Here is a 26,897-nt window from a genome sequence, read left to right on the forward strand (position 1 = left end):
CTGGGCTCTTGTACACAATGCCATGTATGTCCAAAAAGAATATATGAATCTTATGGACAGGTGTCCACAAACTTTTGTCAGTATGGTGTATAACAGTTCAGCTTGGGCTAGTTTCGATAAAGAGCTTCAGGTTATCTTGTAAAACACGCCCTCGCTGCACTTGCAAACCGACACTCCGCATTCATCCACAGCGCTTTACTGTAAAAGTGTTAAAAGTGAAATTTCTGCATTACCATCGGACTCCTTTCTTTCTTCTTACCAGGCAAAGCAAAGCCTAGCGCACCTAATGAGTTTTCTCGAGCGCCCCTTCACCACGCATTGTTCTTTCCGATTGAACGTTTTGTGGCATTTAATTGCATATATGTCATGCTGCAGGCTCTGTGAAATTTCAATTGATCTAAAACCTAATTAGGTCTATATTTTTTGTGCACTTCTACTTTCTGATTAGACTGCAAAACTGCAACTGGGAAAAATAGAAAGAGAACAAAAAAAAAAGAAAAGAGTAGCAGGTGTTAGTATTCATCCTAAACCTAATGCCTTTCCATACTTTCTAATCCACTCGAAGTCTGAATTGGATTCATGCGTGACATTTTCAATGCAATCAAACTGTCCACAAACTCACCAAGCTTCGATTCACACAAGACTAAACTGTGCATTTTTGAAATATTGTGAAAATACCAACAGTGTGGGTCTTAACATTAAACATAAAAAAAATCCTAAAAAATAAGAAATAGAAAAAAAGAAATAAGGTTTAAAGAAAGTAATAAAAATAAATAACAAAATAAGCTAAATGTAGTAAACAAGAAAAACAAGACAACAAGAAACAAGAACAAGAAAAAGTAAAGAAAAATACTATAAAACTATTATTTATATAAAGTTATACTTGATTGATTATTAATATAGAATTGACCAAGACTATAAGAATTAAACACATGTATGTATGAATGAAAAAAATAGGATTTACAATTCCTGAAGAAAATGTGACTGATGCCTCAATTGATCTTACTGCAAAGTGTATATCGTGCAGAGCGTTTTTGATATGTCACGTCTATGTTTGCAAGGATTTCCTTCTGGGGTGAGGTCAATGAAGTCAAGTGACATCACTACTTTACCCAAAATCAACTTTCGCTACTGTGTTTTGGATGTCACAAGTTGGTGCATGTTTGTTTTTCGGGTTTTTTGGCACAGGTCCTGACCTTTTCCAAGCACAAACCCACACACTCTATTTAAAAATCATTCAATTAGGAACACAATGTAAAATAATACACTCACTGACCCTTTGTTTTTTTTTTGTTTATATATATTTGCCAAGCTGTGATACTTAGTTTGATACTGAACTGTTTCTGTTCTAGTTTCTGGACCTGTTTGCATTAATCAAGTGTGTTTATGAATTGGCTGAACCTGTTTTTGACTACAATTTTTATTTAATATCCCCTGCAGTTGAATCTGTCCAGTATTCTTTATATAGCACACACTGAATATGAAATAAGAACAGAATTACAGTTTGCAGTACAATAAACAGTACAATATTTGTTTAAGCAATAAATAGTTATGTGCATTGTGTGTTTCAAAAAATATATGAACCCACAAGATGAAATATAGTCTATAGAAAAAAAACAAGCCATTTTAATTCTAAGAAGTATAAACTATTAAATGCTCATGCTGTATTATCATTATTACAAGTTTGCTATATTCAAATGGATTCAAACATCAAATAATATCTGTTGACTATGGAATTTTAAAGATCCAATGAGTATATTTATGCATATTGTTTTTAATAAAAACAAATAACCTCTCAGAAATATCATTAGATTTAAATACAAGTGTGAATTGGAAGTTCTTCCTGTGCACAAAAACTGGCAAATTAGTAAGCGGGCAGTAAAAAGAGCTGCTACTCTAACGGTAAATTGATCCAGTGCTTTAAAATAAAAGGGACCTAAAGACCCACATTCTAACAACATTAACAGGAGTGCACATTAAAGTGTTGAATTATTAACAACTGGCACCTTACATCTGTCCTCTCACATTTACTGCTTATTCAGGGTTGTACATTTGTTTATATAACTGTCCATGCAGAATAGTCTTCCCTTTAGAACCTGAGCAAATATTCATTTCATAATACAAGAAAAAGAACATGCTTACAGAATGCAACTAAACACACACATACTCTATACTGCTATACATTATATGGAACAAGTTTGTGGACACCGGACCATTCGAAACATATGTGCTTTTTGAACATCTCATTCCGCATTTAGTCTTAATTTACTGTTATAATAACCTCCCCTCTTCTGGTGAATGATGTTCCACTAGATTTCGGAGTGAGCTTGTGGAGATCCGAGTGTTAGTAGTCAGTCAGTAGGTGAGGTGAGGAGGCCTGGAGTGCACTCAGTGTTCCGATTCATTCTTAAGGTGTTCAGTTCTACAGCAGGCCACTCAAGATCTTCCACTCCAATCCATGTAAAGCATATCTTCATGAAGCTAGAACTTTGCAATGGGGAATTGTCAGGCTGGAGCAGGTTTGGGTTTCCTAGTTGATGTAATAGAAAAATGTAATGATGCTGCATCCAGAGATGTCCTATACACTTGTGTGTTTCCAAATTTGTGGTAACAGTTTGGGGAAGAACCACATATGTGGTGTCCCAATACTTTTATCCATATAATATATTGTGGTTATATTCATGTTTATTAATAAATTAATTAGTTTGAATCTTGTGATTGTGACTGAACATTTCTTTTGAACATGGCTAGAGATAAGGTATGATGGAGAAAGAGGAAGAAGTTAGCAGAAAAGGAGGGAAGGAGGGAGAGAGGGAAAAATAAATGTAATTCGTATGCATGGCTGTGAATAGATTGTTGACATGCAGAGCTCATTTGTGCACACTATAATTCCTCTATTCCTGACACAATGTTCTGGCAGTGCTACCTTCAAAATGTCAACCTATCCTTCTTCCTCTTTTTTCCCCATCTTGTTGTTTTTCTGGTCTTTAGTTTTAGTCAAAAGGGCACTTCCCCTTTCTCTTTTCAAGGGCTGGAAAATCAATTGAGGAAATAGTACCACAGAGAAAGGGGGCGATAAGCTTGTTGTCTTTTTTCTTAATGAAACCATCTGTTGTAGTTTTGATAGTCTGTAAATGACAGTGAATGCATCACTGCCTTATTCAAATGCCATACACTAATGACAACAAAGGTGATGTTATTGGCATTTGTACATTATAATGTCACAAGTTTGCTTTGTCCAGGATTCAGGTCAATGGAGAACAACAACTGTTATTGGTTGTTGTATCCTGCTTGCTCATTTCAACTTGCTAGATCATATGCATAATGATTGACTGAGTCCACAGTTAATGGATGCTAAATACTGCTAATAATAGAATTATTTTACTAATAATAAAATCGGACTAGTATGTCTGGGGAAAAATAAATAAATCAATATCCACTGAACTCACCAAATACCAAGTACCTAATTCTAATGGTGAATTATGACATGGGCATGAGTTCTGCTTTCTGTGTTTGAAAAAGTTGCTGCTTTCTATGTGGAAATGTCTTTGAAAAGAGGTTCACTAGTCTCTGGTAGTCTCTGGCCATGCATATAACCTTTACAAGATTTCCCTTTGTGACATGCAGAGGAATTCCAAAACACTTCATTTGAAGGGTAGCTACATAGAGCCTTTATAACACTTTCATGAGCATGAATTTTTTACAAAGAAATGCTGGAGAGTTTCTGTCAAAATGCATGTAGCGAATGAACTTTGGGTTTTCTTATGTGACTTTTATGTCTCTCTATGTGAAAAAGAAAACGGAAAGTAACGACGTTCGTTTGCAATTACGTCGCTGATTCATCAAGATGCACAGTTCCGGACATTATTTCATATATCATCAATTCTCATTCCTGATACAATTAAAGTTTGGGACAAAAACTTCATTGACGTTTTAGTTTAAAAAAGGATTCAGACCCTAATAGTGAAAGCAAATCGCACAGTGGTCTTATAAAAATAAAAATAAATAGTACATATGGCAAATATACTGGTCAAGAGATGTAGACAATATACTCTGGGCAGGATTTTTCTTTTAAAACAAACATATATATATATATATATATATATATATATATATATATATATATATATATATATATATAGGAACTTATTTATCAAGCCTTACAGAAATCCTTCAATGAAGCTTTTATAAAACATTTATACACATTTTTTTTTCTTGTACATTTCGTACAAAAACAGTGTATACAGAGTAAAGCTTGTCATTGCTCCATCTTGATTTTTACATCTCTTATACGGTATTCCATATACCGTCTCTTTCTCATGCTAGGGTTTGCTCTGGTTCTTGAACAGCAACTTCATCGTAATAATAATAATATCACTATTGTAATTTTGTTATTTCTTTGACCCTTTTATTTGTTCTAGGGGAACACTTAAGGGTTCTATGGGGAACTGTACACCAGAAAGAGATCCATATAAAGTGACCCTTCATATTTGCATACATTTATGGCATTTGGCAGATACCCTTACTCAGAGCAGCTTGTAAAGGGCATGTAAAGGGTTAAGGGTCTTGCTCAACGGCCCAGCAGTGGTAGCTTGTTGGTTCTGGGATTTGAACTCACGGCTTTCCAATCAGAAGCACAATGTTTTAACCACAGTGCTGCCGCTGCCCTTTAACTAGGTGAAGAACTTCATTTTCTTTAAGAGTTTAAGATGGAGAGAATGGATGGTGTAGGGTTTGTGCAGCCAATAATTGAGGTCATTCAACATGAATTTTCCGTCTTGGAATACTGTTCCGCTTGTGGGTGTCTGTGTTTAATAGTATATTCATTAGATAATGAGCTTCGTGTATGGGTGTGTGTGTCAGTGGCGCACTGTATCTCCAGTGATTCAGTGAGGTGAAGTCTGTCTCTCGCTCTGATTTAATTAAATCAAACTGTTATTTGCTCTCCTGGTCATTAGGGAGTGGAAAACAGGGCTTAGCAGTAATTATAGCTATGCTGTCATCCTGCCACTCAACAACCCACCTCCCTGAGACGAGACAAAAATGTTCGACGCTGACACGCACATGTGCACACATGTGTACAGTACCAATGTGCCGGCATCCCTGCAAAACAATTCAGATGTTAGAATCCTACCCAGCAGAAGAGGCGTCCTGGGGATCCGACTAGATAAGATGCTGCCGAAACGCTAAAAAGTACAAGTATTCGCGATAAACACGACATGATGGAAAGCTCAAAGTCTTTATATTTATTACAAAGAACAACACGCATACTAGATTATATTATATCATATTGCTGACAATTTGAGAATGATCTCCGCACAGCTCATACTGTATGCATCTGTTTTTTGATGCCTCCGCCGCTTTCCGAAGCGAATCGGCAAGCTTTCGACTCTGATTTTCTGCCTTTCCTGTATTCGGAATGATTGAAAATGTCATCAAGCATTTCAAAAGTGATAAATGACAGCCCTACTTGAGCAACTCTTTAACTCTTCTCTGCATCTTTCAGCTGGAGTGGTTGCCACCGAAAGAGCACGAGGCAAATTGATACGTTAAGGAATAAACACTACAGGATCAATTGTTTTAGGATAATAACCAGTGACAGGGTTGTGTGAGGTGAACCGAGGTGGTGATGAGGTGATGAATTGGATTACATTACAGTTACGATATATTTTATTCCTCTTATCCCATAGCGATGAACACATTATAGGTTTTATCTGTTGCTACAGTAGCTCTGTTTAATACTGTGAAACATCTACAAAATTATTGTCTCCGGTTTTTTACTTGGCACCTACAAACTTATCAATAGTCATTTCTTGACTACTATCTTGACTACTACTGTCTTTACGTCTTGCTGCCTTGAAGACCATAAAACACACCTTGCCTTGTTACCAAGAAACTGTTAAGCCCTCAATCTGTGAATAATGCTAAACAGTTCCTCACAAAATAGTCTCCCCTTTTAATACCCATTACTATACAAATGATAACTGAGAACTACTTTCTCCGAGGCGCTCTTTGATTGATTGTCAAGCTCCTCACCGGCCTTACAGCTTGAGACCACAGATAGAGAACTCCTTTGTTCACCATCATAGATCAGTACAGCAAACACTGCTGCCAGTAACCCTATTTGTCAGTCATGTTTTAAACTGCATCTGATGTATGTCCACTGACCATGGGACCGTTCTCTGTCTTGTAGATTACATCAGCATTGTTATTGATCTGAGAATCTACATAGATGAACTTGATTGATGAGCCACTGGAACGACTTCCTTTCTTGTTTGAGGTCAAGGGGGTAAAAAGTTCGAGGTTATGACCAAGTTTAATATTTATCCATAAAAGTCAGCTGTCCATTGATCAACCTTGTCAGTGTTATATGGTAGGGTGTGACATTGTGATGTGGAGCAACTCTGGTCAAGTCAAGCTTTTTGAAGAAATTGAGAGAAAGCTTATGGTGGCACCAGCACTACTATAAGTACAATAAGATCTAGCTTCATTCATGCTGTGTCTCCTAAAAAGCTTATTCAGGTTAACAAGGAATGACAGCAAAGGTGACTTGAGGCTCAAAACAAATATCACTCGAGATTACAGTAGAAAAAATAAATAAATAAAAGCAAGGGCACGACAAGGGCATTGATGAAAACAACAGTACACCTTGGTTTAGCTGATTGCACCTAAGTACATCATGTGATCTGGTATTTGATTATAATGCATTATGCATCATTTTGCTCTATTCAGTCTCTTAACCTTACAATCACACCTGCATATGCATCTTCTCAAGGTCTCTCTGCAATTCCGGATGAACGTAACATAGCGTTCCACCCAGTGCCACTTAGCATCAATCAATAAATGAATGTGAAGCATCCTTTAAGCATTAAGGACATGCTCATAATTTCATACAGAAGGCCACATTAGTTACACTTTTAACCTCTTTACTGGGCTGCACAGATAAGCAAAGTGCTCAATGTCATTGGTGGGGTTTATGTACTAATGAGGCAGGCAGATGCGGTGAACTCTGTCATCGGGAGCTTTGCTTTCATGAAGGAAATCGCGAGGTAGAATACACGGCGGTATTTTTTTTCCCCCGCTTCAGCCAGGTCCTGCTTGGTCTTTTGTTCTTTCATATGCAAGAGAATCCCTTTCACATTTTATCTGACAGACATTATGCCTTTGCCATTTTTTTAAACTCATTTAGACCCACTAGCTCCATTGAGATCATACTTGTGAGCAATTGCCTTTCTATGTAATGAAAGCTTTCTTTACTTATACACTCCTTTACTGTAACTTATGTTCTACTTTCAGAACTGCTGTCAAAGACCGTTAATCAATGGCATCTAAGAAATTCACAAGCATTGTGGTGTATAATTGATTGTAAAGCAAGGACAATAATATCTGCTCCCCAATGTTTCTTTTCCTTTGTGGTTTGTACTTTCATCTTGTATAAGTATCAGGTTAGATTGAGATCCTGTTCACGGAAGGCAAGTCAGAACAAATCATAAAAAAAGAAACATCACCTAAAAAACTATTCTCAAAGTAAGCTTTTAAGCTTGCTTCCAATAAGCTGCTCTTGACAGATCACAAGACTCCTGTTCCAGCCGGGTAATCTATTTTAGGCAAAAAAAAAAACATTCACAGCGGTAGAACGCTAATACTCGGCGCAGTCTATAATAAGAAAGGCGTTATCACATATTGCTGTTTATTACTGAAAATCTGTGAGCACAATATAGTTAGACTTTGCTATTAAGAGATATTCCTAAAGATATGGACCCGGTATTACAATATGATTAACCTCATTTTAATTAATTACCAACTTTGTTCATATGTGTAATACAAAAAACAAAACCTCACCACAAAAAAAAGAAGCCTTGTAGCCACTGCCATGGCAAGATGTAGGGAGGCATGTGGCTAACGAGCCTAAAACTGAGCCTGACTGTCATGAAAAGGTAGCCATCAACACACCCATGAGTCTTTTAAGTGCCAATTTCAGTTCTGGGCATTTTCCACTCATCATTGTATGACTTGTGTCAGGAAAAACATGCAGGAAAAACACTAGACCAACAAACACAAAGATAGCTACACTAGGTCTGCTTTATTGAAGTTTAGCATATTCATTTGGAGAGAAATGTGGTCCATAACAGCAATATAGGACTTGAATGTGTGGTCATGCGGTGATAAGTAATATGCACAAATCATAGTGAAAGAGTAAATACTGATGTTGATATTACTCCGAATATATGATAGAAAATAAAGTGAAATTCTGCTTTGAAATGAAATGCCCCAGGGGGCATTATCACTGGTGCAGGCAAACTAAGAGGCCATTAAAGTGATCAGTTCAGCAAATGTTATGAATACAAAGCTGTGAAATGGGCAAATGGCAGTGTCAAATTCTCAAAAATGTAAAACAGAAAGTAAGCAGGGGAGCTTTGGAGCTCTGTTCTCAATATGTGTGGGTGTACAAGAGTCGGTGACTGCTAGACCCGGCCGTGGCTTCAGACGAATTGATTCATTCAGAGATCACCCTGGAACTATACTGACTCAGTGTGAACAGGCTATAGCTACACATTGCTGCAGTCTAGGCCGTTTCAAAACTGTAATTTACTTCAAATGATAGCCTGAGCAAGACAAGTGTTGGAGAGTTTGGAATTTTCCACTCATTTGGAATTTATTTAGTCCCTGACTTCATGAGCAAGCATGAGAATGTGTTTTAATAGAGAATCCACAACTCTTCTGAACGTCGCACTGGATAAGGATGTCCGAATATGCAAAAATCCATGCACATTGTTTGATTTAAAGTCATTAAGTCATGTGTAGTTAGCCTAGCATATTAGCATACTCAGGAGTATGAGCCCAATACAAATGTTTTAGGCTCATAACCTTACATTCCAGTGCTCATGTTAGTTTTCACTCTCCAGTGTTCTGTATTAATTAAAGACTATAATCACACTCTTGATGTCACCCAAATGAGAATGGGTTCCGGTTTTGAGTCTGGTTCCTCTCAAGGTTTCTTCCTTATAACATCTGAGGGAGTTTTTCCTTGCCACAGTCGCCATGGCTGCTCATCAGGGATAAATACACATCGCTCACCTTAACTGTTAAATTCTGTAAAGCTGCTTTTAGACAATGTCTGTTGTGAAAAGCGTTATAGAAATAAAATTGACTTGACTTGACTTGTTACCCAAAACAATAATTAGTAAAGAACACAAAAAATAAATGAATATGGTCATAGCAATTACTGGCAGCCTCCTGACTGACTATGAAAACCTCTCTTTTTTTTTTACAGAAGACTTTTCAGTCACAATCCAAATAGTCATTTAAACTTGTAAGTCAGCAGCTAGCAGAAAATGTTCCATACTTCCATTTTAGATCATCAATGCCATAATACGAAGGACAAATTCCATTAAAATTAACGTCATATTGCTTGCAAGAGTCCATTTTCTTTTCTGTTGAAAAGCATTCAAATGTTCTACCGGCCATTTTACACTCATTCATCTGGAATGTCGAATAAATGGGTCTTGAATAAAGGTGCTGTTTACAACCTCTATTTTGTTTTGCTGTTCCATTCCTGACTGTTGTTTGGTAATTAATTTAACTCTTTTTATTTTAAGGTATATTCATTTACCTCTCGAAGGCCAGAGAAACTGTTTTTTTATTGCCTCAAGGGGCAAAAGGGAAGAGGAGATCTTGCATATTTTCCACAAGTCCACTTACTCAGTAAGTGTTATCTAAGTCTCTGTGGAAATATAGAGAGCAAAACAAGATTAAGGCTGAACAGAGTTAAAAAAGAAAAATGGTAAGTTATAAACAGGATCCTCTTAAAGAACAATTTAGAGGTCTCAGGATAAAACTGTAAAAGCTTTGGGTAAAATATTTGGGTAAGTATGAATGTGCTTTTAAAAAGCCAGAATGTACTTCTAAGCCAGGAGAGCGAACAGGGGCTTGACTTTCAATAACACAAATGTGTATAAGAAATTAGAAAATATTACAGAAAGAAGAACTCTGTCGAGGTATATAGTTTTTTTTGGGCAGATTTTTCTCTCGATCTCTATTAGAGGCCATGCAGTAATCCAGAGGACACATGAAGCCACTCCATCCTCAGTCAAATTGCCACTCATTGGGCGAATGAATGCAAGTGGATGGAAATTTATTTTGTATACATGAGCTAGCAGATTCAAACGGTTGGCTAGTGTCACGATAATTGATGGTGGTAACAATGCAATTCTTCGCATTCAGAGAGCAGAATTGGCATTGCTTCAGCTTCTAGCGGCATTACAGGAATTTTAATCTAGAAATTCTCTGCTAATGCTCTAGGACCTGGAGAGCACAGCTTTTTTGGCTTGGCTACGCTGAAGCCTTATCATCTTTTTATGTTCAGTAAACATTTTAGTGTCAGGCATGTAGTGTATCCTGGGAACAAAGCATGTGAAACAGGAATTGAACCTTGTGTGGGTCCTCATGCATCCTCATGTTCATACATTCGTTCAAACTCAGGGGCGGTTTAGAATGGCCAATTCTTCTAGCAGTTTTTGAGATGGGAGGAGACTGGAGCGACCAAATGAACATTTCTGTATTGAATATATGTTTTTGGAATTGTCACTCTAATGGTTACTTTTTATCATTCATTTATGCAGTGGACTGTTGCAGTTATTATTAATATCGTTCTGTCCTTGTATAAAAGCAAGACATCAATTAAAATCTGATTTAATGCTTAGAAGCATATTGAAAAATTCATTTTACATACTGGTAGCATTTTTTTTTCTTTCTTCTGATAGCTTCGTTGACTGAAGCTAACACACTTGTCAATATAGCCCCCCTTTGTCATCCTCATACAGCCAAAGATAAGATTGCTCTCAGCCTGTGTTGCTACCCAACTGAATTTCCTTTCCAAAGCAAACCTCAGACGTGCAGTTATTCCCGATTGGTGACATTACTTAAGACACAGTAGAACGGACTGCTGTCTCTACAGCCCCTGAGCTTAGCAAGGAGGCTATTTCAAGAGATTTCCAAAGACACGATAATTACACGGGGAGTTAGTGCCACTAATCTGTATATTAATTTATCTCCACGTACCATTGTGTTCACATCTGTTCACAGACCTAGCATGCTTTGTCTGCCATGGACCCACTGTGCCATCACAATCTGCTGTAATAGCAAAAATAATAGCAGTACCAAATGTATTATTCAGTGGCTCATATTAATTATTCGGCTAACATTTTATCCTTATATAATATTCTGTCAGGATTGCATGCAAACACGTTGAGTTGTAATCAAGGGTACGATAACAGCTCCCTGGCATACCTTGGATGTGAACTTACAATGTTTTGATCACTAACCTACAGCCTTAACTGCTGAGGCACCACTGTAGTAAATATTATCAAATAATCGAATCGGAAATGTGGCTCAAATTAGCAAGCAATTGCTCCGTCCACAGAGTACAATTATTACAAAAGATTACAGTATATCAGCGAAAGAATTTAGCCATGTAAGCTCTGAAATATGTAAATGTATATATATTAGTTTTGTGAAAAAAAAATGAAAAGGTTATTAATGCGCAACTGCAGATATTTCATTTACAGTTGATCTGGAACAAACTTGTTTTTTTTTTTATGAAATTTGTTATTTTAAATACATATTCATCAGTAGCATATAATTTAACCTTTCCTCATATATAACTGATAAAAGTGCTGGTGACCAATTTTCTGATTAAATTAGCAACTTTCAAGCTAAATGCATTGCTTATTAGCTTGTGAAATTTCAGCTGACCCAGTATGAAATTTAAATTGGTTGTAACTACAACCATTTCAGTATATGTTTTGGGCAATATAAGCACACATATTAGCATGGGATGCATTAACAAAATACGAAAGGGGTAATTTTAGGTTTGTGTTGCATGATCTTAATGCACGGTGCAGAAAATGAATAACCACCATACACCAAAAGGAAAATGATTTGCCTTTTTTTGAAGTGAATTCAAATGGTGTTAACGCATGGCTTGACATGGATCTTTCTCCTTATACCATGCTCATATTGTTTATAGTACAAAATGACTGAATGGATAAAAATTATAATTTTTTCTTAGTTATTTTAAACATCTAGAATTCTGCATGCTCTAAATTCTACCCAGAGCTAAAGTAGTGGAGTAAGATGAAATGATTTAAATGAATTATAATATATAGTGAAGAGGTAGAGAGAGAGAGTGAATCAAATGAGAAAGAAAGTTTGCATCCTGTGCTTTGTCTCTTCTAATAATGAAGCTGTTGTTGTTAATTAACTGTGCCCTTTTTTTGTTATAGTTCTCATTAGATGTTTTCAATAGTCTGACTCTGTGATGTCATTGTATGCTGCATGTCTATAACTGTATTTAACTATGGTTACAGTTGTTTATAGGGCAGCACATTCATTCATAATAGTGTCTAAATTGACTGGAACTACACTAAATGTACAGAAACTGATGGGACACCTGACTTTTCCAGCCATATGTGGTTCTTCCCAAAAGTGCTACCACAAAGCCGAAGGCACACAACTGTATAGGATGTCTTTGTATGCTGAAGCATAAAATTTCCCCTTCACTTGAACTAGGAATGCCCAAACCTCTTCCAGCATGACAATACCCCTGTCCACAAAGCCACCTGCAAAAAGATATGGTTTACATGTGTTGATCTTGAGTGGCCTTCTGTAGAGCTCTGACTTCAACCCTGCTGAACACCTTTGGGATGAATGTGAACACTGACTGTACCCCAGACCTCCTCACCTCACCTACATCAGTACCTGACTTTACTAACACCCTTGTGGTTGAATGAGCACAAATCTCCACAATCACACTCCATCTTTTCAGAAGATTGGAGGTTATTATAATAGCATTCAGTCATTAAATGTGTACTTAGCTATTACCTTCCAACTAATCAAAACAGACTAGTCAGACTGACTATGGTATAAATAAATAAATACTATCCAAAAGCCTAAAGCAGACATTATCCTGGCTGAGTGTCATTTCTCGTACCAAAATCGGTGAAAAGTGACCATTAAAAATCTACTTGTACGGTTTGTATCTTGGTTTAAACTGACAGCACTCCATCATGTCTTGAAGCGCAGTATAAGTGTGGTGACCTATTTCCTAGAACTGCATGGAAGTGAAAGAGACTTTCTCTCCTCCGCTTGTGCTGTGCTTGAATTTGAGCACATCTGCTGCAGACAGTTGGGAGGGGTAGCCCAGCAGCTGAGTTGATGGATGATGGACGAGTGGATACATCGTTGTAACATGAGGTGCCAACCTTTACAGTTTATCCGTAGCATTTACGATGATTGACTCCGTTCTACTGTAGTATGAGAAACACCTGCAAACCTGATAGTAGTGGTCAGACCAAACATGGATAATATTCTCCCAGTGGAAATAGCAGTTCACTGAACGGGGGGATATGGAATGTTAGTGATGATTTCAACATAGGAATTGCTTGCTTGTTTTGTGAACCATTGGAAAAATGAGACTGGGTTATTTATGAATCACAAAATCAGTGAATAATGATCGATTATTTTATCATGTTAGCATGAAGGCTATGGGTTTTTTTTTAAATATTAAAACAATACAGGGATTAAACCGGTCCTTCCTCAAGCTAGGAAACAACTTATTGTTGGGACATCAAGATTGGCAGTTTTATTCATTTGGGATTGAATCCCCACCACTGGCTTTTCTGTTGGGCACAGTATTATCTTCAGTCTCAGTTAAGACATCAGAGGCAGAGAAAAAGAGAAGACACAAACTGTCCCCTTGGCAGACCAAGTACTGTCTGGCTCCCTTTGGCGAGTTTTATACCTGATGCTACAGCGCAGCTGTACCTGCATTGCCTTTGCCACTTTCATTTGTCTCTGTACCTTGCAGTTCTCTTACCGATTAGCTTGCCATGCTTTCTGTGGGCCTGTGTGTGAAGCAAAACAGATTTCTTTGCTTTTAAAAAATGTCCTTTCAACAATGTAATTACAGTGTGAGTGGTGTATATACTATAGTTTTCCACAAACCACTGATGCCTACTACTTTACTTTGTTTTCGTTTTTCAATAATAGTAGTAGGGATAAACCTTTAACAGTCTGCTTGCCAAACCCTAACTAGGCTCAGATTTCTGAATTAGGTATCTGCTGGTGTAGCTCATACTGTACACCTCAAAGTTTGACTTTTAATTGTGCATTTTTTGAAAGCTTGTCTGCTCTCCATGGTTGTAGAGAGTGGTTCTCTGCTACGTCTACACTAATCCTTAATAGCTAAATAAGAAAACTGTGTTTTTGCCTTTTTTTTCGCTGCCCACACCATTTTCAATTATCTGCCTAAAAGTGGCTCATCCAAACCGAAACGTCTAAAAATGCTTATAGATTTGACCCGTGTCATTTCTACCCGCCGTTTGTTTACTTTTCAGCATTTCGAAACTTTGCGCCAATGTCAAGGAAAGGCCCAGTCACATGACTAAAGTTGCGTTAACGTTTGCGAAGGCCTCCGTTTGGCATTTTCTATTCGATCCACTTTGTAGAGCGTTTTCAAATAGCTACGTTCTCATTGACTGAAAATGCAGTTTCAGCCTGGATGGACGAATAATAACGAAATGTATTAGTGTGAACATGGCTTAACTAGTCTGACCACGTCTTTTGCCCGTTCTCAACAAACAATGCATTGCACGTTTTTCGCACGTCGGATGTTTTTGTTGTCAGTAGACTGTTGACAGTAAAATTCCAAGACATTAGTAATTTCTAAAACGGTCATATGAGCAATAACCATGTCACAGTCGAAGAGAGCACATTTGTTTTCAGGGTTTGAGGAGAACATCAGGTCTTATACAGATTTTGCAATATGTTTAAAAGTCAAGTCAATTCAAGTTTATTTCTATAGCGCTTTTCACAACAGACATTGTTTTAAAGCAGCTTTACAGAAATCAACAGTTAAGGTGAATGATGTGTATTTATCCCTGATGAGCAGCCATGGTGACTGTGGCAAGGAAAAACTCCCTTAGATGTTATGAGGAAGAAACCTTGAGAGGAACCAGACTCAAAAAGGGGAACCATCCTCATTTGGGTGACATCAAGAGTTTGATCATAAATCTTTTAACAATACAAAACACTGAAAAGTGAGAACTAATATGAGCACTGGAATGTAAGATTATAAGCTTAAAGCTTTATTGGTGGTCTCTTTTTTTGTTTGTTTTATTATACACTGTGATGTATATACTTGTATTATGTCTCTACTTTTTATATGTTTGCACATTTCTTGTCTTTGCTGTTGTAACACAGAACCTTTCCCACTGTGGGATGAAAAAAGGTATATCTTATCTTTTGACCTGTATTTGCATGATTTTATGCCACATGAATCTCTTATTGGAGATTTGCATGCACACACATGTTCCTTTCAATGCAGACAGTTAACTTTGCATACAAGTTTCATATCCTTTCAATATAAAAAAAGCATCTTACTAAAATCTTCTCTCAGATTTGACATAAATTAAAAACCTGAGTGTCTTTGCTGCTATTTTTCACCCAAATCCTTTCACAATGGCTGTTAATTTTCCCACTCAATACAAAGAAAAGGCATAAGATCAAAAAGGAAATGGGAATTTAACGGATAAAAGATCAGTGTGCTGGAGGAAAAAAAAACTTAATACACTGACTGAGATGAAAGAAAAGTCAGAGAGAGAAAATACAAGGAGATCCAAAAGGCACTTTTAGTGAAGAGTTAAAGAGAAAAAAAAGTTGCTCATTCCTTGAACGAAATTATTTATTTCGTCAAAGAATCAGTCATGTGCGAATAAGCGTGTGTGTGTGTGTGTGTGTGTGTCTGGGGGAGGATAATAAGAGTGACAATGTGACATCTCAATCTGCACATATCGGGTTTTATTAACAACATTCTTTAGAGGTAATGTGGAAGAGCTTTCACCAGTGCAATCTAAGTAATCATTGGTTTTATATTCTTTCTTTCTTTCTTTCTTTCTTTCTTTCTTTCTTTCTTTCTTTCTTTCTTTCTTTCTTTCTTTTTTTAAATATCTGTGGGTTTTGTGCTACTTTGTATGTTGATCTTTGGATGTGTGTAAGCAAGTCTGCATGCCAGTCACCCCCTCCTCTCTGCCTCCCTCTCAGTTTCTCTCCCTTCCTCCCTCACTTCCTCCCTCCCACCCATCCTCTCTCTCTCCCTCTCTCCCTCTCTCTCTCCCTCTCTCTCTGTGTCTGCATTGCTCTATCTTTTAGTCTGAGATTGAGGCTGTGGAGCACGGCGCAACGAACCCACACACACACACACACACACACAAACACACACACACTGGTCACGTCCGTAGCACTGCCATCCTCCTTCTCTTTTCCTCACTCGTGTCCTTTCGCTGCCGTTGCCTTTTGCTCGCGCACGCAGATGTTTTCATTCCAGCATCCCAGGACGGATATTTCTCTTCTCTCTCGTGAATCTCGGAGCGGCTCGAAGCCGCACACGCAACAGCAGCACCCTGCACTCGCAGTCCCAATACACCATCGAAGCTTTTGCTGAGCAACGAAGAAACCTCAACATTGGAGGTGTGGAAAAACAAAGCCCGAGATCAGGAGGGAGAAGGGCTTCTGGGAGAGGAGCAAGGTTGTTTTCTTCTTGTGTTGTGATGCAAGGCGGCCAGAGCGGAGACACTCGGTCGTCTTCATCGTTTGATCTTTGATGGCAGTCGTCCAGGTGCGCATCTCTCAGGAAAAGTATACAGGGTCGGTCCTAGAGTAGTCCTTTATTCTTTTTTAATTTCTTCCTTTTTTCTCTCTTTTACTCCCGCTCCTTCCTCATCCTCTTCTATGCTGCAGACTTTGCCGTGCTCAACGTTCCTCTGAGGATCGGAATCTGTATTCGGCTGCTCCTCTTCAGTCGATTCAAATTCGATCTTTTTTTCTTTTTTCCTTGATTTTTTTTTTTGTTGTTTTTAATTTATTTGGATTTATTTTTTAGATTTATATTTGTTTTTTGATGCCCTGTGTCTTGCCCTGAAATAATTCATACATGATGGAGACATCGGCTCGCTAATAATGGATGAGCATTTCGATTGGAAGTCTCTTTATCATGATATCAAGCTCTAGGATCAGTGAGGCAAGTGTTACAGCCACCCTGAGTGCTTTTAAATATTGCCTTTAAAGTCAGATGGCTGATGTTTGACGAGTTTATTCAGTTTTCCATGGCTGTCAGTTTTGGATAATCGAACACCTGATCATCGGTCCGTTCTCCCAGTCATTTGTCATTTTGTCCTATTCTTTTTACCTGTTTTTTTTTTTTTTTTTTGTGGACTTTTTGGAAAGTCTTCTATTTTTTCTCAAGTCTGCTTTTCTGTTCAGCTTCAGAACATTTCGGCGGAATAACGATTTGTGTCGTCATCGGAATACACAGCTGCAAACCCCTGGAGCAGGATTCGTCTTCTGCTTTTGATTGGATATTTTGTTCTGAACCTGCATTTTTTTAAACGTTTTTTGAGGAATAAATTTTCCTCCCTTAAGTATCCCCTTTCTAAGGGAATCTAGGAATTATGGGTCCTGCATTGGTTTGATGTCTTTCTGTTTCTATTATATGAGGAGGCAGGGCATGGAAGTCCCACTCCCCTCTCCTATCCCTCTTGGGGCAGTTGTTTTGCTTAGCGGATTAGTACTTACCCCGCACACCCCACCCTTAGCCCCACCAAGAGTGTTTTGGGCCAGTTTATGGAGGCTAGTCTTGTCATTGTCATTACTAGCTTTCCCTGGTCCTGCTGTTTCAGCTAGAGTCTCATCCAGTCTTAGCACAACTCATCATGTCCACCATTTTCACAACAAACATGGCACTGTGCCTATTGCCATCAACAGGATGCCTTTCCTTACACGTGGGGGCCATGGTAGGTCACTTTTTTTCCTATATTATATATCTTTTGGTTTACTATTGACTAGCTCTTTTATTCCGAATATCGACTTGTGTACACCCATTTTTGTTTGTCATCTGAAGTTAATTAGCAAACTTGCTTTCCACTGTGGGTCCATGATGTTTGAAAAAAAAATCAAACTCGAATAGGTCCTTGCCTGCTGTTGTACAAAATCAGGTGTCTAAAAGGTCATGACCCATGTTGTTGTGTGCAAGTCTCATTTAAAGCTACGGACTGCATTGTTTTCATTATTTCCGTGTTCGATATTAGCAACAAATAAAGGTCAAGGAAGTGACACCCGGTATCAAGGCAGTGTCCATGATCCTTTTATCCACCTTTTAAACCACATTTTGTGCAGATATGTTGTAATTGACGAAACTAAAATGGACCTAATGTTGAGTCTTGAGGGAATTTTTTAATTGAAACTGTAAGGGTTGTTTAATTAGTCCTAAGATTTCTGTCCTTTCCCCAGAGAGATGGATACAGGAAGAGTCTGGATCAGGTGTACCACTCAGTGTTGATCTCAAGCAAGTCTCTTTGTCATTAAAAGTCTTTTTAATGCAATTGTAGTTATTTTTTAAAGTAGAATCACTGAAATTAACACTCACTCACTGCTACTGTGGATAAAGCAGTCTATAATTATGCCATTATTAAGCACAGTAGGCAGCCCATTCAAGCAGTGTATGAGGTCAAGTACATTTTTTCCCTTCTTTATAAATCTAGAATTCCTAAGAATCTAGAGAAAGATTTTGTGTTCAACAATGAAAGCTATATCTCCATATGCATGTAGATCTTTAGTTGTTAAAAAAGATACCCTCTTTTGGCTTGGCATGTCGAGATAAATACACATTATGATCTTACAAAGTGCCACTGTAGTGGAAGAAGCTATTATATTCTAAGCCGTTATCACAGTGCAATCTACATTAGAAACAGGAAGGGGTTAGATAGGGGTTAGATATACTGTAGGACACTGCTGAGCAGCTTATTAAAGACTTTAAATAGAGTTCATTATGTTGCAATTGGTAAGTGGGGAGTGTTAGAAGTTAGAAGTCTGTGGGTGAAAAAAAAAACTATGAGCTTTTTCGTTTATTACAGAACAGGATTATATTGAAGGTGGATTGAGTCGAACCTAATGGTCTGGCCAGGTCTAACATTTGAATGTATGCTTGTGTTAAATGATAAGAAATCTGGAGCTGTGAACATTTCCAGGGCTTTTTTTAATAGCTTCAGCCACTACAATGCCCCAAAACTTGACATTTTCCACCTTTCTATTGTTGCAATCGTTGAATTACTGTTCTGTGGTCAGTTCAGGGATTCACTTTGGTCTCACCTTGTAGGCCCTCATCATCTTTTATTTTTAACTCTATCAAATTAGATGGCAACCCTACTGTGACACAATCATGTGAAGTGGAACCTGTTTTCGTGATTGCTGTTTCAAGTGTTCCGAATCAAAAATGTATTGACTTTTCATCCACAGTTGTGACTTTATTTATTAATCCTTTTCACAAACCAGTAGATGCATCAACTTTTTCAAACCAATCAACTTTGAGAATGATCAGCATCCATGTGCATTACAACACTGGTGGTGTTTTATATTGGAGGAAAGAATTGTGATAAAAACTGAAATAAGAATCATTATTCATCAAGGGGAATTTGTATGACAGCCAGGATCCCCTCTATGGGACTATTAGGGATATAGGCAAACTTCTGCAGTTCTAGTGTACTGGGCCTGTTGTGTTGGATGTTAGCCATAACTGTTATCCCAAAACATCAAATGATTATCAGAGGGAGAATTACTGTCAAGTATTGTTTGAGGTGCAGCAGCTCCATTATTTAGGAGACTGAGGTTATAGTAGCTATTTTGAAGAACTGGGAATTGCTGGCTCACTGCTGAGACCTTTACAGTTCTAATTAGAATGTTGTGAATTGAAATCCTGGTACTGTCAAGCATTCATTGCTGAGCCATTGAGAAGACCCTGCTCAGCTCAATTGAAAGTCACTTTGGATGACAAAAAGCAACTGTACAAATCGCACCTTTGCTTCATTGGAGGATCTCTGCTGAGTAGCGTAGACTTTGAGTAGAGTAGTGGAGACCAATAAACTGCTACTAAAACAATCATACCATGGCTAATAATCACAATATGCTCCACTTAACATACTGTGAACACATTTTATACTGTTTGATATCATAGCATATAGCCATGGAATAATACACATGTATCTCTCCCCCTGGTGTCACTGAAAGAAGGTTGAGTCTATTTGGAGCCTGGTTCCCCAGGTCTTCCTGGTCCTCTTAGGGATTTTTTTTCCCTTGCCAATGACTTGCTCATTAGGGTTATAATTCTACACCTAGAGTTCTGTAAAGCTTATAAAATATTGGCAAATTGGATCTTGGCCAGTTCCCTGACACCTTCCCTAAGTACATGTCTAGTGACCTAGAAAGGGATTGCTCTGCTTACTCTTGAACAGTTCCAGAGATATCATTTAGGCTTCATGCCCAGTTGTGTTTGGAACCTCCTTCTTTGGCTTAGCATTTAAATCAAGCCTAGAAGATATGCTGGCAAAGAGACCTTCCTGTTAATTTCCACTGCTGTTTTTATAATCTGTGGTACGTTGCAGTTCTCACCACATGCTTTAATGTTTCTCACTATACTTTTTTCATTTTTTTTTCCATTCTCTTGCCACCTTCTGGTGCTGTTCTCCTCCATATCGCCATTTATCGCTCGATCATTTCATCCCCTCGTTCAGCACGGCTTTTAGCCATAATCAGTATCAATCAAGCATCTGTGTCTGCCAAACAGGCACACACATTGCAGTCAATTGCCTTCAGCTCAGTCTGTATTGACATTATTGCCTCTTGGCATCCCTTAGTGCTCATCCATGAATTAAATTTATAATGCCTACCATTCTCCAGGAAACTTAGTCAAAATTTATACACCTATAGTAGCACTGATGCATCTAGCATCATTTCTCCAAAGAGAGAGAATATATAATTTCTAGATTCCTTCCCACCAGGATATAGACACTCATACTGTGACCTAGAGGAACTGATCCTAAGGGGTTTGAGTTTAAGCAATGAGCAGTCAACTGAGATTCTTGATGTACTGAAATGGCAGCTTAAATCCAATAGACGGTCCTCTTTCTCCCTTTAAATAGCAATGTCCCTTTTACCGTCTCTGCTTTCTTCCTTCGTTTCTTTTTCTTCCTCTGCTGGTTCATATAATTGGATTGCAGCTCCCTTGCATCTCAAGTTGCTAAGCTGTTTAAATTTACATAATTAACATGGAAATGTTTGGCAAATCCCTCCACGGATTCGAGACTGTCAGTCGATACAGACGAAAAAGTGGCAGTTAAAAAGTCTCATTTTGAGCCTGGAGGTGAGCGACAAAGTGAAAAAAAAAAAGTGACGAGTCGCTCCTTACCTTTCTACCAATATATTTATTTATTTATTTAACGAATTACTGTTTCATTTTATCGTTTCCTTCTGTTTTTTTCAAAAGATTTATTTCTGCATAGAAACCATATATCATTTCTGTGCCACATCTAGTCCAGGCCAATATTTCATCATCCTCCGCTACTGTGTCAACAGCTGAAAGTTTGCCGACTTCGCACTGTTTTGAAGAAAAAAAAAAAGCCTTATTCCAAACTCTCCAAATAAATAGGCTTTGTTCTTAGACCCTCGTGGTCAGTAATGCACTAAATATTTAATTGTGCCATATTATTTCCACAAAGTTGGACGATTGTAAATTCATTCAGCCTGAATAGTTTTGTTGACAACAAACAAAAAAAGTGAGGGAATGGCTTCGAGCTTTCAATATGAAATTGCTTTAATCTCGCACTTTCGCATAGCCAGAGCCTGTAGGCTTTGACTTCTGGCGTAAGCATTTATCTCTCATTCAAACAGCGTCTCTGATGGGATTCGTCAGTCCTCTCTTCTAGCCTGAAGGACAAGTGAAAAGGGTTTACTTTTTTTGAATGCTTACTTTTAAACGGATTAGGATTCCCAGAATAATACACTCTCCATTTAATATTCGGTACTCAGGTGGACTCTCGGAGCATCTGAGATGTTAGTCTAATGATCGGCTCCGATCCGATTAGCATAGTGCGACTGCTACAAATGTGTGTGCGAGAGATACGAGTACAGACAAGCGATGCATATGACCCTCTCCAAATCCTGTGCGAGACGAGCATCTAGTTATTGCTCGTGATTAATAGACAGCTCTCTAGTTGATGGATGCAGGGAGCTTGCGCGGTCACGAGTCCCTGAGCCGCAATCCTGCTCACTCTCTGCAGATGTGTGTACTACAATTCATTATCCCCCATTGAACAGCCTGTTTGTCGCATCCCCAGCCAGTGGATTTTGATTGGCAGCGCCAAATTAGTCTTGGTGTTTTCATTCCGTAGAATCCTTGTTGGTTTTTTGCTGTTCGTCAAAGTTCAAAGACGGTGGATAAACCAAAATCACCATGTTCTATTTTGCATTATTCGTAGACTTATTTTTTATTTTTTTTTGCACTGAGTCACGACAGCATTGGCATAATTTGTGTCTAAATATTGGGGGGAGAAAATGTGTGCCTGTAAACTGTCAGCTGTATATTATAGCATCACTGTAATGACTTTCTATGTGCTACTTCTATTTCTGAATCTAGTATAAATGTGGCATTGTATTTCGCTAGACTTTAAGGGCCTTTAAAAGCATCTTAATTTCTGCAGAGGGGCACGGCCAGAGGACTAAAATATTACAACTGTCGGGATGATTTAAGATATTTTACCACTTAACAATATGCAGAATGATGTGTTGTTTTCTCAACAACCTGCTGGCCAAAGAGTACATTACATTAAAATAAAATAATCAATCCTTCTATGAAAAAAAAATATATATATATATATATATATATATATATATATATATATATATATATATATATATATAGGGATAAAATGGGGGGAGCCGAGAGCTTTTTGTCATCAGTCAACAGTAATATACTGTTCTTCCTATCCATTTGTCTCCAGAATGCATGATTGATCAGAAACAATGGGTCATGATTAAAGCTACTGATCTGAATCGCTCCCTCACATGAGAGTGCCAGAGACTTTTTTTTTCCCCCAAAAGGTTTACGGATAGTGGGTCATATGAAATCTCTGCTATGCCTGAGCAAATAGCCAGATTGCTGGATCGAAACCAATATTGATAGAGGGTCAAAGTCAATGATGTGAAAATCTGTTGGGATCACGTTTGACTAAGTGCCAGGATTACTTTTGAAAGTCAAAAGCTGCTAGGTTAACTTTTAAAAATGTCGTTCGGCGATAAAAACAAACAAAACCCTGTTTTTATCAATCCTCAGTTGGAGTGTAGAATTTGTCTGCTGTATTAATAATAATAAAAAAAAAAACTCATGGGTAAATAATTGCTGAGAGACATGGTGAAAGAACATTTCATCTTCAGTGGGATTTTATTTTAGAGTTCCATTCCAAGTTTAACAGACTATAATATGTTGTTTTTCCCCCGAATCAAATAATTACAATGCTGAGTAAATGGAAATATACTTATCATACTGATCATATAGTACACAAATCTTTATAACAGTACACATAACCCTATATATAGCCTCATTGTTCAGACAGTTACACTGTATAACTCTCATAAGTCTGGGCAAATGATTAATGGTTACATAAGTAATGTGTAGTGGATAGAAAATCTATTATAATATCATAACACTGTATCTCTTAATGATATCATGCATTATAACATAGGCTCTGCTATTATATATAAGTGCAGTACTGTATAGGCACTTATATCATGCTATAATGCAGTAATAGGTCATTATGACTATCTTTATTATTACTTCTTTAAAGGTTTTACACTTCATAGCTATATGCACTATGAATTGTTTATAAGAGGAATTGCAGGACTTCACCACTTCTGAAAGAACATCCTATTCCACATTTAGTCCCCATTTGCTGTTCTAACCTCCACTCTTCTAAAAAGATGTTCCACTAGATTTTGGAGTGTGATTGTGGAGATTTGTGCTCATTCAGCCACAAGGGTGTTAGTAAAGTCAGGTACTGATGTAGGTGAGGTGAGGAGGCCTGGAGTGCAGTCAGTGTTCACATTCATCCCAAAGGTGTTCAACAGAATAGAAGTCAGAGCTCCTAATGTTTTTTTAGATGCCAAAGTCTCTTGTACATACACACTTTTTTTTAACAATATCTCATTCAAAAAAGGAACAGGCTGTGATATTGTTAAGGTTTCTTGTGTTTGTCGGCGCTCAGTGTACAAACATCATGAATGGGACAGGAGGTGGCTTGTGTCACTTCACGCATTAGGCTATATTAATTATTGAGACAGCTCCAGTAATTACATCTCTAAGATGTCTCGTGTCCTTGAATAGATGATAGACGTGTGAACGTGTGCGCGTGCGTGTGTCTGAGCCAGAGCGGTATCACAGATTATTCATGTAGTCAAGTTTCATTGCTATGCTGTGTGTGGAGTGTACATGTTCTGTTGGCTGCAGTGCGCGCACACACACACACACACACACACACACACACACACACACACACACACACACACAAAATGCTCACAAATTCCTATACCTATCTCAACAGTCCAAACTGTACATATCCACCCACACACATTATATATATATATATATATATATATATATATATATATATATATATATATATACACACACACACACTGTACATACGTACATACATATATACATACACATACACACATACACATACACACACACACACACACACACACACATATATACATACATACATACATACACACACACACCTCCACCTTGGTTGCCCCTGGCAACCATCCTTCAGGTGTCCTTGTGTGGTGCAGAGTCTCATGCTTTGTGGTTCAGGGCCATGATGTTACCTGAACCTGCCATCAAGCTGTGCCTCTGCAGGTCTTTCCATATGACTCCTGTCCTCTATACTCTCCTGCAGCAACTTCTCCACCTGTGTCTTACTGTCTTTTTTATTCTGCAAATAGTAATTCCGTGTTCGCCTTCAAGTCATTGGCCCGCTCTTGTATTATAGTTGAGGTCTTTAGCTGCATGTTCCTACTGCACTTTTTCATCCTTTGATTGATTCATTTGGCATTAACCGGTACATAAGTGCAACGTTGGCAAAATCTGCAGCTATTCTGAAACAACGAATAAATAATGCACCAATCATCCTGCATATAATGTGGGCCAAGACATTTCCAAGTGTGTTGCCTGTAAATAAAAGCTTGTTTAATGTTATTTTATGAAAAACTTTTCAAATGACAAGATAAAAGGTCTCCTCAAGGGCTCTTTAGATATTTATGCATCTTAAAGGACAAAATCTACCATGAGTGGCTTGAATAGTGTTCATAATTAACTTATATTCAGTCATGCCCAAGGTTTATACAGATAAGTGTGAGTGATTAAGCAATACTTTAGTCATTCAATCTGTTGAGCTCTTTCACTTCCTATCTGAATTGTATCAATAGATCAACTTGGAAAGATTCAACTTTCATGCTATTATTATTGCCATATTTATATTATATTATATATATATATATATATATATATATATATATATATATATATATATATATATATATATATATAAAAACACCATGTAAATAGTTGCTACAGGAACTTATGTTTGATTTCTTATTAATATTACATCACACATTCTTTTTTCATTTTTTCTTATTTCATTCTTATATAGTATAAATATATAGTTAAGTCAAGACACACATTTGCTCATTTTTCACAGGAATAATGCAAATGCATCATCAGCAAACCAGAATAACAGAATGTTGCAAATAGTTCAATGTAAACAATTAATTTCTATTCCCACGTGAATAGGAAACCCTTTCTATAAAAAGGCTGCTAAAAATCATTTACAGCCATCAAATTGAGTTGTACAGTTTCAACATTAAAGAAATAAGGATTGGATGACTTTTACAGCTATATCCAGAGAAAATACCTCAGCCCGAGTCGCTATTGTAGATAAGGCTAAGCTAGCAGACAGCACCACAGTGAAGTTCTGAGAATTGCTCATTATGCTACCTCTTTCACTGTCCCCAAGATATCACAGCTCCCACGAGGACCTATAATGAGCCATGTTTCTGAATGGCCCTTGTGTAGCATCAGCGATATGAGAGTCCAGGTCACTCTCACCCAGGGGACCACTGACTAGCCATGGCCAATATGCGAGGATATAATTAGCATGCAGAAATTAGCCTTGCCATGTATCAGAATCTGGAATCACCTCCCGCCTTGTTCCTATTGTTCGAGCGTTTTGTGTAACCTCCTGCCCCTCCACTACGCCCCACTCCATCACTGCTGACTTACTGCTGTGTTTCTCCACCCCTAGGAACGGCTGTCTAATGTTTTCCTTAAAAGCTAGAAAGCAGTTGTGCAGACAGTGCAGGGATTGAAGGAAGGTAGCGATGGTGCTTTGTGTGTTTCCGCAGTGCAGGAGGACTTGCTGGTGCTTTTTGGTGAACGTGTTCCTTATTGATCGATTAAAAGACACCGCATGGTAGCAGCTCTTAAAGGCAGCGGGGTGAAGGGGGGCTACAGATGGAAGTAGTCAAATTGTGTATACAACACAGTTCCATTTCATATTTAATGTCAGTTCTTCAATAAGTAAAAGTCAATACAAAGTTGCTCCTCAATTCAGTTCAGTTTCATTTAACAAACCAGAGGCAACAGTGGGGAAGAAAAACTCCCTGAGACCCCAGGAGGAAAAGCAATGGCACTTTATTTTTTAAATGTAAAACTGAAATGCTGTATCCCAAACCAGAAAAGCTACATCTCTAGAACCTTAGTATTTTACAAGGCAGCAGAAACTGGGATTATACAGTAAATCATTACAGTATACAGCGGTTAAAGAGAAACGGCAAGCATGCGTGAGTGTATATGCTATATTGTGAATAAAAGCCTTGAGATGACACATCACATCACAGCTCTAAGGTAAAAATCGATAGTATCCAGGAGTAATTACACACTGAAGCAAGAG

General features: G+C 37.8%; 1 protein-coding gene across 16 annotated transcripts in view; it reads left to right on the forward strand.

Annotated features, from left to right (window-relative positions):
* The window catches only part of nrxn2b (neurexin 2b), a 634,852-nt gene that overhangs the window by 436,153 nt on the left and 171,802 nt on the right, over positions 1 to 26,897 (forward strand). For 2 of the 16 annotated variants that reach the window (XM_046843345.1, XM_046843346.1), the window contains exon 1: positions 16,231 to 17,849. The exons of the other annotated variants lie outside the window; for them this stretch is intronic. In XM_046843345.1, the coding sequence (XP_046699301.1) occupies positions 17,528 to 17,849 (322 nt within the window). In that variant the 5' untranslated portion in view covers positions 16,231 to 17,527. Of the gene's footprint in view, positions 1 to 16,230; positions 17,850 to 26,897 lie in introns of those variants that run through there. 16 annotated transcript variants of the gene reach the window in all.

Source organism: Silurus meridionalis, chromosome 28 (assembly GCF_014805685.1).
Source record: "Silurus meridionalis isolate SWU-2019-XX chromosome 28, ASM1480568v1, whole genome shotgun sequence".
In the NCBI taxonomy this organism is placed as follows: Eukaryota; Metazoa; Chordata; class Actinopteri; order Siluriformes; family Siluridae; genus Silurus; species Silurus meridionalis.